This window comes from Gavia stellata, chromosome 28 (assembly GCF_030936135.1).
Source record: "Gavia stellata isolate bGavSte3 chromosome 28, bGavSte3.hap2, whole genome shotgun sequence".
Classification (NCBI taxonomy): domain Eukaryota; kingdom Metazoa; phylum Chordata; class Aves; order Gaviiformes; family Gaviidae; genus Gavia; species Gavia stellata.
Window position 1 is genome coordinate 9,486,252 of NC_082621.1, and position 16,145 is coordinate 9,502,396.

The following is a 16,145-nucleotide window of genomic DNA, read 5'->3' on the forward strand; positions in this document are numbered from 1 at the left end:
TCTTTAAATTTAATGGAATAACTCTATCTAGTTTTTAAAAAAACAACAAAATTAAGTCCTTTAAGAGCACAATTTAAAGAAAAAAAAACAAAACAACTTTACCCAGAAATTAGTAGATGGATGGATTCAACTTCAGCTAAGTTTAAATGTAATTACATTTTAAATTGATACAGAAAAACATTTGCAGATGCTTATTCCTTTCCAGCATCTCGAATGCTAACTAACTGACATAAATCATCGTCTGGAAGTGACCATTTTTCCTTAAATCTAGGTTTCTATGACTAACTTTTAAGCAAGTCAAAATAGGAAAAACTGTTTATAACTAAGAACATGTAGGTAAGACGACTTCCTAAAAACCCGTAATTTTCCCTTTTGCAGACTACTGTGCTCTAAGCAGAAGAACCCAAGAACTAGGCACTGATGTAAATGAAAAAAAAATCTTTACTCTTTTGTAGGATATCATATCTCAACCTGTGGCAGCCTTCACTTTTTGTGGTCCCCTGATTCCTTTCAGATCAACTCCACTCTTACTCCTACTTGCCTTGCCTGCCCCTACATGTGACATGCTGGATCTGATGCTGCCTGAACTATGAAGTCAGCTAGCTTTTCAGAGTGGTAAACCCATGTCAAATGTGGAAGTGGCAAAAATGGGGAACTGACTCAAACTGCAGTACTGCCTCCTGGGACACTACACTTACAGTAAGAGTGTGGAGAGAGTTTGCGATGATATTCTATGTCATTGCATAACTGAGATAGATAACTTAGTTCTGCATTCAAAGCGTTGAACACCTATGTATTTGAGACACATCACATCTGTGTTAGACGTCTCTCAGTAAAGTGACTAAAAATAATTCCACAGTCTGGGAGAGTATTATGCTTGTGATTCTTACTGCTTTTTCCATACGTAACTTTCTTCATTTTACTGAAAAACGTAATAAGGGACCTAGTTCAGAAGGGCACGTTTCTTCAGAAAACATCCCATGAGTGTTCTCTGCTTTAAAATCCAGCTGTCTGATGTTTGAGCACAATCTTCATAAAAACAAAACAAATTAAAAAAAAACCCTAAGAACTCTCCACCTCTCCCCCAAAACCCAAACATTTCAGCACCAAACTTCCACTTGTTCTAGTTCAACATGCAAGAACCATATACATCAATATATAGCTCACAGACTTCTGTGTCCACAAAGGTTATACTGAAGCCATATGCTGTGGGAATTATGGGCTTTCAGCAGAATAAGAAAAATGCTAAATAGTAGAATTCCTGAAAACTGGAGGAATTTTTAACACAGAGTTTGTTCAGGACTTACTTACTTAAGTTATAATTGAGGAAGCAAAGTCTAGGACCAGGTGCCCAGACTTTGTGGAATTCCTATGGTCTCCCCATGCTTGGGGATAGGTAGCCTAATTTGTAATTGTGGATTGTCAGGAGGAAGACAAACCACAAATCAGAGAAGTATGTCCTCAGTCTCAGGCTCAGCTTTCAGGAGTTCACTCCTGTGTGGAATCTGAAAGGTCCTAGTAAGAGGACAAAATTAATAGGAACAGGAAGTGCCAATGGGGCTCAGTGGGGAAAAGGCCTTTTTCAAACATTTTCTGCACTTTCTCTTCCAAACCCCCTTCTTCCTAACATGGATTGAAATCTTCTTTCTTAACCCCACATTGGCTTGCTACCTGGGAGTCAATGCAGGTGATTTTCTGTGTTCTGATTGCAGTGCTAACATCATGCATTTCTCTCCCCTTCAGGTCACAAAATACAGTAAATGGATAACCAAACAAGTGGAACTGAGTTTGCTCTCTTGGGATTTACAAGAGATCCCCTCCTTCAGAGCCTCCTATTCACTGTGTTTTTAATCATTTACCTAATCATTTTATTAGGAAATATGGTAATCATGATGGTCATAAAGACTGATCTGCATCTTCACTCTCCTATGTACTTCTTCCTCTTTCATTTAGCCCTTGTTGACATCTGTTATGCCACTGCTGTTGTTCCAAAGTTGCTGGCGAATTTTCTTGTGAAAGGAACCATAACTATTGCTGTCAGTGCTTGTGTGACTCAAATGTTCTTCATTTTCCTCTCAGCTGGGTGTGAAGTTTTTATGCTTTCAGTAATGGCATATGACCGATATGTGGCGATCTGTAATCCACTGAAGTATGAAGAGGCTATGAGCAAACATTTCTGTTATCAGCTGGTGGGAAGTGCATGGACAATGGGTCTCATATATTCAATTCTAAACACGATTCCTGTGTTAAATGTTCGATTTTGTGTGCACGCAGAAATTAAACATTTCAGCTGTGAGCTGCCCCCTCTCCTATCTGCTGCTTGCAGTGGGATATTTCTCAGTAAACTCATTCTTCTTTTTTCTGCTGTGATCTTTGGGTCCAGCTCCTTTTTGCTCACCCTCATCTCCTACATCTATATCATCGCAACTGTCTTGAAGATACAGTCTGCAGAAGGGAGGCACAAAGCTTTCTCCACTTGCAGCTCCCACTTCATTGTAGTGGGGTTACTCTACATAACTGCTCTCTTCCAATACACAAAACCCAAATCAGTGTCATCAATCATTCTAGACCAAGTGTTGTCTACCCAGTACAGCATCTTAACCCCCATGCTGAATCCTATTATCTACAGCTTGAAGAATAAAGATGTGAAAAGAGCCTTAGGCAGAACTGTAAAGAAACTTCAATTTGTGTAACCTCTCAGCTGTATATTTCAAATACATGTTCTTTAAAACATGGACTTATGAGCAAATGACCTATTGGGATTTGCTGGTTGTGTTTTCTAGGCTATGTGCTTAAAAAAAAAAAAAGATGTCCATATATCCACAAAGGAGCACAATGGCAGGAGGCGACGAAAAATAATACTCTGCCCCAGCAGGTCTCAGACCCATCACAGAGAGAGCTATCAGCCCATCAGTGGCGCATCTCCACAAGGATAGAGGAGCACAGAGGTGAAATGGAAGTCAGGGGAACCCAAATTACAGGCCTAGAAGAGGGAACACCCTATCCAGGTTCCTCCCAGTGCTGTCGCAGGAGATTTAACAGATCTATTCCAGCTGTGAAACCCATCATGATGAGTGAAGGGGAGTAAAGGCTGTAGCACCTTTTGAACTAATGGGAGTTACTCCCTAAGGGTATGGGACACATTGTGGGATGCAGGGGACCAGGATTTTGGGCATGCAGAGGACTGATTCTGGTGTCTCTAAGGGAGGAACCAAAGGCAGAGAAAGTGGTGGGCCTGTTACAGAACATCTCGAAACACAAAGTCAAAAAAAAGTGAAAAAGAATTTTAAGAAGATAGCTTCATAACGAATGCACATGGTATTTAGACACATTAAAGATAAGAACTGTCTCCACTAACTTTCCACTAACTAGCAATAACAATTAACACAAGGACGTATTTTAGAAAAATGGAATAGAGTGCCATAAATTTAACCTGCCTCATTATAATCTCATTATAATGTGAAACCACACCTCCTAGCTAGAAAACGCCCCCAACCCAAATAAGCCCCCTACTCTCTGGCCATGCATAGTGAAGTAAAACAGAACTGTATCTTTAAGATGAAGTAAGAAAGACACAAACCAATAGTTAGTTAAGGGGTGGGTCCAGTAGGTGTAACTAACTTTGTTTAAATACCTGTTACGATTTTAATCAGGTGTGCATGTTAGGAGGAGAAATCCCCCATGCACCCAGCACTGCAATAAAGCAATATCATCTTTCTAAACATTCGTTAGTTTGGAGAGTTTTCTTTGTTACAATTTTTGGTACCAGACCTAGGTGATTTGAGGAGGAACATATGTGTGAAAATGGGATAAAAAGGGACGGTTGCATGTAAACAAGGATTGGTCAGCATGCTGATGTGGTCATGCCCTGCACCTGATCAGTGCAGTCTATTCTATATCTTCTTAAAGAATTTTATTTCTAACTCTTTTCTTGGGTGGGAGTCTGTTTTCTGCATATGTGTGTGTATTCCAGTGTGAATGCCAGCAACTGCAGTTAGACCAGAGGTCACAGGGCCCATGTGTCTGGGTGCCAGCAACTGGACACAGAGAAATTAGTGAAATCAAATGCCAGCCACTGGAGTGGGACACAGGCCAGAGGCCTTTGTGTCCACAGTGCCAGCAACCAGAGCGAGTGATGGTCTGGATGTCAGCGACAGGACTGGGAGCAGGGCTCGGACAGCCCATATGTTTATAATGCCAGCAACAGCAATGAGTGCAGGTGTGCAAGTGAGCACCATATCTGAGGCCAAATTCTATACAACATGTAGGAAAAGTTAGATTGCAATGTATTTGACCGTTTTTAAATTCATTTCTGGAGGGCAATGTTACAGTCAGTAGTGGGAAACAAGTATCTTAAAAAAGCAACAATAGCTCAGATTAATAATGCCCCAAAAGTACCTTTTTTTCTTGTGTGAGTAAAAAGATAACTGAATGTTACAACTGGTATAATTGTTTTTGCTTCATATAGCTAGGATTAGGTGAGACAAATCTTGTCAAGAATGTATAAAAGTTGTAGGCAAATGGCATACAAATTTAAGCAGCATTAAAACTGCTTGAGTTTTGCCCTATACATACACCCAGAAAATATAGCGGAGTATTCACAATAGCTGGTAGTTTTTTATGTTGATGATTGATTTATTTCAATAAATGTAGTTCAATGTGCTTAGTTTGTTCTCTTGAGTCCTATGTTAAGAGAATAAACAATTCACTCTGATGGAGTCATCCCTTAATAATTACTTTCTCAGAGAGAAATTACAAGAACCATGCATGTGACAAAATGTCTGACCCTCACAGGACATGGGAATTATGACAAATAATTCTTTCACCTCATTCCTTGCAGTTCACCCTGCTCCTTTCCCCATGACAGTGGGACCTTGAAAAAAAAAGTAGTCAAAAAATAGAATTTACACTGTTTTTTTCTGATGAGGTCAAACATTGTGACTCTTTTCGTCTCTCCCTACCAGCTATTAATTTTAACATGGCTGTGAGAAATGGAACTGTGAAACTTTTGTCTCAAATATTGATTGTTGAAGATGAACGAAGACTGTTTGTTTTAGCTGGCTGCTGAATGCGATAAGGACAGCTGCAAAGCCACAGAGGCTTCCAGTCTGTGAAGCATCATCCTGCCCAGTCAAGCGATATGCACGAATGCTGACGCTTGCAAGTACACCTTTGTCATGGAAACCGCAGCCCCTGAGTGGGAGGATAAAAGGAATGGTGGAAGAAAACTTTTGGGGCTTGCTCACCATGAAACTGCAATTGCCCTCTGCAAAAACCACTGACAGGTTTTGGACCCCCGGGATGCCGTGGTTCCATGGCAATGACTATTCTTGCAACTCTATCTTGACTGCTTTCTTGATTTCTACCTTTTCTTTCCACTCTATCTTATCGCTACTTTTTTCCACATTTGATAATAAAAAACTGTTCTAGGCATATGGCATATGACCTCGTTTGTGTCTTAATCTTGCTCTTGGGATCATATCGAAACCTCCCCTGACATTGGACCAGGACAATAGCAAGATGGAGAAACACATTGAGAGAAAGCAGGAGACAGTTAAAAAGAAGAGAGGAACAAGTAAAAATGGGAATCACTGGGAAGAAGTGAATAATTAAACAGTCTAAATGGCATGAATTTCCATCTGCCACCCTTGGAAAATGACAGTGCTTACATGGAGGCAGATGAACTAAACCAGTGAAATGTGACAAATTGAATCATTATTGTTTCATGACAGCACCCCAGGCACACTGTCCTCAGTGTTACATGGAGAGATGCAAGATAAACACACAATGCACGTAATCTCCTTGACCAGATGATGGCCTGGGGAGTGGAGACAACCTTGCCACATTCGTCTGTGGCAGGCACCTACACCAGCAATGCGTGGTTAGGAATCCAGGTGAGACTGTTGCCCCTAGCTTTCTCCATTAAAAAGGGAAACATCTTATTTAACCTACCATTTAAAGCTGCTTTCCAAATTAATGGAGGTTTACAAGCACCTCCAAGGGTAATGTATTTTCTTCTAAGATAGGTGTCTTACATGTATTCTGTGGAGAGATGACCAATCATCAGTAATTTTGCATTCTGCTATAATGGAAGTGAAAAAAACATTCTTCACAAGCCTACAATGCTACAGGCTTGGGGAAGTGTGGCTGGAAAGCTGTCCAGCAGAAAAGGACATGGTGGTGTTGGTCGACAGACGGCTGAAGATGAGCCAGCAGTGTGCCCAGATGGCCAAGAAGGCCAAAGGCATCCTGGCCTGTATCAGAAACAGTGTGGCCAGAAGAAGTAGGGAGGTGATCATGTGTATTGGGTTTGAGTGGCAGCGCTTTGGTAGCAGGGGGGGCTACAGGGGTAGCTTCTGTGAGAAGCTGCTAGAAACTTCCCCTATGTCTGATAGAGCCAATGCCAGCCGGCTCCAAGATGGATCTGCCACTGGCTAAGGCCGAGCTAATCAGCAACAGTGGTAGCGCCTCTGTGATAACATATTTAAGAAGGGGGGGGAAAAACTGGGACACGGCAGCCGGAGAAGAGAGGAGTGAGAATATGTGAGAGAAACAACTCTGCAGACACCAAGTGAAGAAGGAGGGGGAGGAGAGGCTCCAGGCGCCGGAGCAGAGATTCCCCTGTAGCCCGTGGTGAAGACCATGGTGAGGAAGGCTGTCCCCCTGCAGTCCATGGAGGTCCACGGTGGAGCAGATATCCACCTGCAGCCCGTGGAGGACCCCACGCTGGAGAAAGTGGATGCCCGAAGGAGGCTGTGATCCTGTGAGAAGCCCATGCTGGAGCAGGCTCCTGGCAGGACCTGTAGACCCGTGGAGAGAGGAGCCCACGCTGGAGCAGGTTTGCTGGCAGGACTTGCGACCCCGCGGGGGGACCCACGCTGGAGCAGTGTGTTCCTGAAGGACTGCACCCCGTGGAAAGGACCCATGCTGGAGCAGTTCATGAAGAACTGCAGCCCGTGGGAAGGACCCACGTTGGAGGAGTTCGTGGAGAACTGTATCCCGTGGGAGGGACCCCACGCTGGAGCAGGGGAAGAGTGTGAGGAGGAAGGAGCAGCAGAAACAACGTGTGATGAACTGACCGCAAACCCCATTCCCCGTCCCCCTGCGCCGCTTGGGGGAAAGAGGTAGAAAAAATCGGGAGTGAAGTTGAGCCCGGGAAGAAGGGAGGGGTGGGGGGGAAGGTGTTGGTTTTTTAAGATTTGGTTTTACTTCTCATTATCCTACTCTGATTTCGATTGGTAATAAATTAAACTAATTTCCCCAAGTCAAGTCTATTTTGCCCATGATGGTAACTGGTGAGTGATCTCCCTATGTCCTTATCTCGACCTATGAGCCTTTTCCTCAAATTTTCTCTCTCCTGTCCAGCTGAGGAAGGGGAGTGAGTGAGCGGCTGTGTGGTGATTAGTCTGGCTGGGCTTAAACCACGACATCATGCCCCTAATGCCCCTCAGAGCTGGTGGGCTATATACTCTTCAGAAGGGATAGGCAAGGAAGGAGAGGCGGTGGGGTGACTCTGTACGTCAAGGAGTGTTTTGATTGTATAGAGCTCGATGATTATGATGACAGGGTTGAATGCTTATGGGTAAGGATGAGGGAGAAAGCTAACAAGGAGGATATCCTGCTGGGGGTCTGTTATAGACCACCCAACCAGGACAAAGAAGCCGACAAAGCGTTCTACAAGCGACTGGCAGAAGTCTCACAGTCGCAAGCCCTTGTTCTTGTGGGGGACTTCAACTTGCCAGATGTCTGCTGGAAATATAGCACAGCAGATAGGAAACAATCCCAGAGGTTCCTGGAGTGTCTGGAAGATGATAACTTCCTGACGCAGCTGGTAAGCGAGCCTACCAGGGGAGGTGCCCTGCTTGACCTGCTGTTTACAAACAGAGAGGGTCTGGTGGAAGAAGTGAAGATCAGAGGCCGTCTTGGGCTTAGTGACCACGAAATGATAGAGTTCTCATTTCTTGGCCAAGTAAGGAGGGGGTCAGCAATAACACTACGATGGACTTCCGGAGGGCAGACTTTGGCCTGTTCAGGACACTGGTTGAGAGGGTCCTGAAGGGCAACGGGGCCCAGGAGGGCTGGATGCTCTTCAAGAAGGAAATCTTGAAGGCGCAGGAGCAGGCAGTCCCCATGTGCCATAAGAAGAGCCAGCGGGGAAGACGATGGGCTTGCTGAATAAGGAGCTTTTGCTGAGATTCAGGGAAAAAAAGATAATTTATCACCTTTGGAAGAAGGGGCAGGCAAGTGAAGAAGAGTACAAGGACCTCGTTAGGTCATGCAGAGAGGGAATTAGAAAGGCGAAAGCCCAGCTAGAGCTCAACCTGGCCACGGTCATGAGGGACAACAAAAAAAGCTTCTATAAATACATTAACAACAAAAAGAGAGACAAGGAGAATCTCCATCCTTTACTGGATGCGGCGGGGAACATTGTCATGACGGATGAGGAAAAGGCTGAGGTACTTAATATCTTCTTCACCTCAGTCTTTAACATCATACCAGGTATCCTCAGGGTATCCAGCTCCCTGAGCTGGAAGACAAGGATGGAGAGCAGAACAAACCCCCCGTGATCCAGGAGGAAGCAGTTAATGACCTACTATGCCACCTGGACACCCACAAGTCTATGGGGCCTGATGGCATCTACCCAAGGGTGCTGAGGGAGCTGGCGGAGGAGCTTGCCAAGCTGCTCTCCATCATTTATCAACAGTCCTGGTTAATGGGGGAGGTCCCGGACGACTGGAGGATTGCCAACGTGATTATGATTATACCCCAGAGCCGGTATCTGTATGGCCACTTATTAAAACTGAAGTCATAAATGAGGGGAGAGACGATGTTTGTACCACTACGCGAACTGTCCCATGGTCTCCTACTGACTTAGCCAAGCTGCAGGAAAAATACTCGCAGCGCCCAGGGGAGTCCGAGACTGAGTATGTGTGGCATGTCTCCCTCACAGGTGGCGATAACATTTTCTTAAGTGAAGAGGAAGCAAGAGGTTACTGGGGTCCTGGAGTGTTTTTAACCACCACGCCGGGTGATCATAATTTGTCATTGACAACAAGGGCTGCTTATTGGGCTGGTGGTATTGACCCGCAAGATAGGGGAGACCCCCGTGTGATAAAGACTTCGGGGTTCTCTGGCTTGAATGCGTCTGTGCAAAAGGCAGCCTGTATACAGGCCATGTATGAGCGAAACTTGTTAAGGAGCTCCCCGATGTTAGCCCCTGTTGATGCAGCTAGATTGACCCCCCTTATCCGTGGACTCCCAGACAGTCTAAAAATGTGTGTGGCAAATGTGCAAGATCACATACATATGGGCCACCCGCAATGCTGGGCAACAGACCCTTGGCAGCAGCCGACCACAGGAATGGTAGTCTTTGGAATCTATCTTTACACTCCAGAATCACATGATGCTGTATGACCTTACGGGACAAATTGAAGCATTGGCTAATGCGATTCGGGTTGGACTGGAGAAATTAAATGAACAACTGCAGGCAACGTCGAGAATGACAGTGCAAAATAGACTAGCTTTGGATCTGCTATTGCTGCATGAAAATGGAGTATGCAGATAGTTGGATTTAGCAAATGATAGTTGTTTTGTTCATATACCGAATGTAACTAAAGATCTTGACGAACAACTAGATCACATAAAACGTGTGGCAAAGGCCAGCCGTGAATTGAGAGAAGGGATGGAAACAACCTGGTTGAACAAGCTGTTGCATGGATCGGGATTTTCACTATCAGGATGGTTTGCTTCTTTGTTGCAATCTGTGATTGTAGTTATTGTAGTAATTGTTTTTTGTATGATATTGGCTTGTGCCAAATCTACGTTTACCTGGGTGTTAACTCATCAGGTGCATATGATCTCTGGCTGTACAGAATTAAAGGTGAGTCCTGGAGTGGAGGAAAAGAAGTCTAATGTGAGGGATACCCCCAAAAGCGATTTTATGCGAGTGTGATTTGGATTTCGATCCGAGTGACTATAGTCACAGGGCGGATAATGTGGAATTTGGATAATGAGGTGGGATTCCTTTGCACAAAGAACCGTTTGTTCTTGAACTGCATTCCTTTTAACGTGACACCCCCTCACCACCAAGGTACCCATTTCTGTTTTTACTAAGGTCTGTTCTTTCCTTCTTTGGTCATGTGTGCTAGGTCTGTTGCCTGGTAGTACTTTTCTTCTTCCTACAGTTCGTGATTCCGGACCCCCCTATATCATGGCATTAATCAGAAAGATCCCCATCACCAGTACAGCAGGCACCTTCTTTGCCACATCTCCTGCAGTAAGTAAGGATTTAGTATTCAATTGATTTCTTTGGGTAAGGTTTATTTGAGAAATGTGCCCACCAAGGGGTCTGACCATCTTTCACATCACAGACCAACTGGCTCAGCTTTATCCACTACCAGGAGGGACCTTCCCACTGTATTTGGGGGAAGGCTCAATAACCCGGGCATGCATATGTGCTGGTCTTGTTGGTCTCTGGCATTAAACTTAGTACCAAGATTTCACTTTATGAAATCCTAATGGAAAGAGTGATTAAATGATGTGAGGTGATGCTTTTTCCTGCAGCCCATCTTTCCCTTCACCACTGTTTTGAGTGGTACATGGGTAGCTGAAATGTAGAAGTTGCTGGAGTATGTCTAGAAACTGGCAGCACATACCTATCATGTAGGCAATCCTGCTTGAAGTTGTGGTATCTAATGCAAGCCTAGTGGAGCTACCTGCTAGAACTAAGGCTCAACTGGCATAAAGGAACCCAAAAAACCTAATTCAGTTTTAGACATCTACACAGCAAATACCTAAAATTAGAGATCTGTTCTACTACCTTCGTCTATTCTCAGAGGACTGGTCGAACACTGTCTATAATTGCAGCGGTCATAACATGAGATTAGATGTGGGGCACTACTCTGTTACAAAGCATATTGCCATTGAAATAGTGACTGTCACCATCTGAAAAGTTAGTTCCTAAGGACTGTTCAGTGACACATTCCTCTTTTAGGAGGTGAGGTAAAATAGGGAGCCCTGCAACAGGAAGGGGGGCTGCCTACTCTCTTTCACAACAGACAGATGCAGCAACATTTGGTCTTAGATACTGCTCCCTTTTCCTTTCTGTTTGTCAGGGGAAAAGCAACCTAGGTGCATATTCTCTTTTGACAGTTCTCAGGTTCTCTCAGTCCTGCTTGGACTCCTGAATCTCTGTGGTACACATGGAGAGTAATAGAGCCTTGCTACTATCCTTCGAAGGGCTTCTTTGACTTCCTTGTTCCTCAGACTATAAATCATAGGGTTCAGCATGGGAATTGCCAGAGTATAAAACACAGAGATGATCTTGTCGTGCTCCACAGAGTATTTTGAACTGGGCCGTAGGTACATGAAGGAGCCTGTCCCATAGAACATGGTGACAGCACTCATGTGGGAAGCACAGGTGGAAAAGGCTTTGCATCTGCCTTTGGCGGATTTAATCTTGTGGATGGTAAACCCAATGCAGACATAAGAGATAAGAATGAGGAGCATGGTTGAGATGACGAGCACAGTAGCACAGGTGAAATGGACCAGGTCAGCGATATAAGTGTCAGAGCAGGAGAGCTTCAGGATGGGAGGCACATCGCAGAAGAAATGATTGATGATGTTGGAATTGCAGAAGGACAGGTGGAAAATAAATAATGTCTGAATAGTTGCATTCATGCAGCTCATGAAGTAGGAGCCACACACAAGGAGCACGCAGAACCTCTTGGACATAATGACAGTGTAGAGCAAGGGGTTGCAGATGGCTATAAAACGGTCATATGCCATCACGGCCAGGAGGTAGCACTCTGCTGTCACTGCGATGCAGAATAGGAAGAGCTGAGCTGTGCATGCTGTGTAGGATATGACTTTTGTCTCAGCCACAAAGGTCATGAGTGTGCTAGGTATAATGATGGTGGAGTAGCTGACATCTAAGAAGGAAAGGCTGCTAATGAAGAAGTACATGGGGGTGTGGAGCTTGCAGTCAATCCGGATGAGCACAATCATCCCCAGATTTCCCACTAGGGTCAACAGGTAGATCAGTAGAAACACCATGAAGAGAAGGACCTGCAACTTCAGATTGTCTGTGAATCCCAACAAGATAAACTCAGTCACCACAGTATGATTCCCTTCTGCCATCTATCATATGTGGAAAAGCCAAGATTACACTGCAGAAAACAAGGCAAACACAGGCTGACTGTCAGTGGGTCAAACTGGTTCTCATCAGGTTGGTCTACGATGAAGGTATAATTTTGTGTATGTTCCTATTAATTTTTTTCAAGTTCTGAACTCAAGTGATCTCATAGGCATTTCCTGCCTTTCAAAGGCTTGTATTTTTTCTGTGTACTCTGAAGGAGCACAGCTTAACAAAACACACTTATTCCTGCAGGTCTCACTACCTCTCCCTCCCCAAACACTTAGTTTAACGTCTAAGGTGGTAATCTGCACAGTGAGCACTAACTCCATTATATTTGTTTCACCTCACCTATTTTAGACAGTTACTCAAACATGACTTGAAATGCTTCTTTTTCCCATTTTATATACACTTCATCTAGATAATTAACTTTGTACATTGTTGGGTTATAAAGGTAAATACATGCTAAGCTACGAATATCTCTCAGACAGAAGAATTGGGGCCAGAAGTGTGTACCTCATCACTATGACAAAATGATATTTTGGGGCAATTATGGTAAGCAGAAGGCCAAAGCTAGGGGTTTGGAAAAGCTCAAATATAAATACTAATGGCATTTCAGGCTGAGAGGGAGCATAGCTTCTGCTCTACTGTTACTTCCATAAAATAAAATGAGACTTACAATCAGTTGAATTCTCAGGCATAGTCTGCTTATGAAGCCTAAAAATAAGCTTTCTGTTCCCAGGAATAAAAAATTAAAAAGAGACCTGGAAGAACTGATTTTGTCCATTTCCCTTTTCCAAAGAAGAATGAACTCTACTGATGTAACTATTTGAAACATTGGTCTAATTTGTTCTTTTAAATCTCCAGTATCATAGATTTCCCATGGCCCCTAGTCACTTTTGTTTCTTCTTAAAAAGTTAATGTTATCCAGTTTTTTCCTAAAGATTCCCATTGTAACTTAACTGAAAAAGTTTTTGTGTCCTCCACTCCCATTGTGGGGAAAAAAAAAACCAAAACACTTTTCCCCTTCCACCATTTCATAGAATCATACAATCATAGAATAGCTCAAGTTGGAAGAGACCCCAAGGATCATCAAGCTCAACTCCCTGCTCCTCGCAGGACTACCTAAAACTAAACCATACAACTAAGAGCATTGTCCAGACGCTCCTTGAATTTATGCATTTTTCCACCATGAGTTTTAACACAGTGGCCTTTTTGGTATGTTGTTTTTCCTAGACTGTCTCCTGTAGGGTGTTGGTTCACTTTATAAATTGTTACCTTGAAGCAAATAGTTTGTTCTCATGGCAAACATGTCAAACAGAACCTTAGCAAGATGAGAAAACTATTGCTTAGAAAGCTAGTAAACCCAGGTCCCAAATTCTGAAAAAAAAGAAAAAAACCAGAGATTTTTCAAGAATACCTGTATTGTTATATTATAAGGGGGGGAAGTGGGAATTCTCCCTCGCTCCCCAGTAAAGCAAAGGTATAAAATATGTCTAATATACGCATTCGTACTCATCACAGAACTTTTAATTCCAGCCCTGTTCTTACCTTACCACTCATATCTTAGCATGCTGGGTGCATTAGTGTTTCTTCTCTTGTCAATGTAAAAGGAAAAGGAAAGAGGAAAATACTCTGTTAATGCAGATTTGACTGCAAGGTGTATATCCTCTATTAGCTCCAAAAAAGAAGTGATTTCTATCTTCTAAAACCAGAAAGGAAGAGGTACTGTATCTCTAGCAGAGTCAGAGAGAGGAAAATCTCTCGCACCTTATCAGCAAGTAGGTATTTTAGCAGTTAGTATGCACATTCATATACTTTCAGGTGTAGAATTCCTGATGGGCCACAGAGTCTGAACCCAAGACAAGGCACAGCGGGACCATTAAAATATCCTTTGCACTCCCAGTGGAGATAGCCTGTTCTCTCTTTTCCTGCAATTAGACAAATGGACTTTATTCCTCTCAGTTTTAAAGAGAACTTTTTTTTGTTTTTTTTTGCAATGTGAGCCTTTGTGCTATTTTTCTTGTTTTATGCTGCTACTTCATAACCTAGGACTACAGGACTATAAAATCATGGACTATAAAAACACTTTCCATATTGGGAAGGAAACAACAAGCAATGAGAAAAAGTTGTTTCTGTTCAGCAAGAACGAAGGCTCTCCTCCCAAAACTTCTCTGAAACTGATGAGTAATTTCAGCCCCACCAACTTGTGGTCTGCTGCTCCAAGATGGATGTATTAAATCACTGGGTAAGTGCTGCTTAGGTCTAGTTTCACATTCTGAGAAGCCCGTTTCTCAGGTGGTTGTTGACATCAGGCGTGTCCTTCAACCTATTCTGAAACATGCTAAAGATATAAGAAGCACAGGTTTGAATTGCTACTTCAGAAACTTCTAATTTCTGCGCTGGGGCCCTCAAAGTGTGGAATACTTCAGTAAATTCATTTACTTCAAGCCAGAAACTAATATTCTTCTAAGATCCTTCAGCTAAGCTTATTATCCGTTTGTTAAAGCTTTTTCTTATGCATGAAGGGATATGATTATGTGTAACGAAATAAAATGTCTTTTCTAGTTCTACAGAACTACACCAAGTGATTAATGCTGCCTTTTAGGCAGTTATATCAAATCTGCAACGTTTTCAAATTCTCAGAAAAATCACACTGAAATAAAGCACTTCTGTCATTTCTTCATAAAATCATAGAATCGTAGAATGGCTTGTGTTGGAAGGGACTTTAAAGAGCATCTGGCACAACCACACTGCCTTGGGCAGGGACATCTTTCACTAGAGAAGGTTGCTCAAAGCCCCGTCCAACCTGATCTTGAACACTTCCAACCATGGGACATCCACAACTTCTCTGGGCCACCACTTCCAGTGTCTCACCACCCTCACTGTAAAAAAATTTCTTCCTTAGGTCCAATCTAAATCTACCCTCTTTCAGTTTAAAACTGTTTGCCCTCATCCTATCACTACCGCCCCCTTAAAGACTTGAAAGGCTGCAATAAGGTCTCCCTGCAGCGGTCTCTTCTCTGGGCTGAACAGCCCCAACTCCTTCAAGCCTTTCTTCATAGGAGAGGTGTTCCAGCCCTCAGATCATTGTTGTGGCCCTCCTCTGGACCTGCTCTTTCTGTGGTCCGTGTCTTTCTTGTACTGGGGACCCCAGAAATGGACACAGTGCTCCACGTGGGGTCTCACCAGAGCTGAGCAGAGGGGAAGAACCACCTCCCTCGACCTGCTGGTCATGCTTCTTTTGATGCAGCTCAGTATATGGTTGGCTTTCTGGGCTGCAAGTGCACATTGCAGGCTCATTTCCAATTTTTCACTCACCAGCATCCCCAAGTCTTTCTCCACAGGGCTCCTCTCAACCCATTCACCCCCCAGTCTTTACTGAAAGTGGGGATTGCCTTGACCCAGGTGCAGGACCTTACACTTTGCTTTGTTGAACTTCATGAAGTTCACCTGAGCCCACTCCTCAAGCCTGTCAAGGTCCCTCTGGATGGCATCCCTTCCTTCTAGTGAATCAACTGCACCACTCAGCTCCATGTTGTTTGCAAACTTGCTGAGGGTGGACTCAACCTCACTGTCTATGTAATTGATAAAGATATTGAATAGCATTGGTTCCAGTACGGACCCTTGACGGACACCACTCATTAATGGTTTCCACTTGGACATTGAGCCATTGACTGTAACTCTTTGTACACGGCCATCCTGCCAATTTCTTGTCCATCTAACAGTCCATCCATCAAACCCATATGTCTCCAATGTAGCAGCAAGAATGTTGTGGGGGACTGTATCAAAGGCCTCACAAAGGTTCAGGTAGATAACATCTGTCGCTCTTCCCTTGTCCACTGATACAGTCACATCATCATAGCAGGCCACTGGATTAGTCAGGTATGATATGTCATTGGTGAAGTCATGTTGGCTGTTTCTTAAAAGATCAAATCTTAGCTCTGAAGTCACTGTTCAGGAAACAATACACTCAGTCCAATAGTAATAAGTCTCCAATCAATACTGTTTC

At 43.5% G+C, this 16,145-nt stretch overlaps 1 protein-coding gene across 1 annotated transcript; it reads right to left on the reverse strand.

The window, feature by feature from the left end:
* Positions 1-2,102: 2,102 nt before the first annotated feature.
* On the reverse strand, positions 2,103-12,138 carry LOC104255871 (olfactory receptor 5J3-like). Its single transcript, XM_059830249.1, has 2 exons — positions 11,227-12,138; positions 2,103-2,186 (listed from the first exon to the last, which is right to left on the reverse strand). Exons 1-2 carry the CDS (start codon positions 12,136-12,138, stop codon positions 2,103-2,105), a joined length of 996 nt encoding a protein of 331 aa, XP_059686232.1.
* Between the last annotated feature and the right edge of the window lie 4,007 nt (positions 12,139-16,145).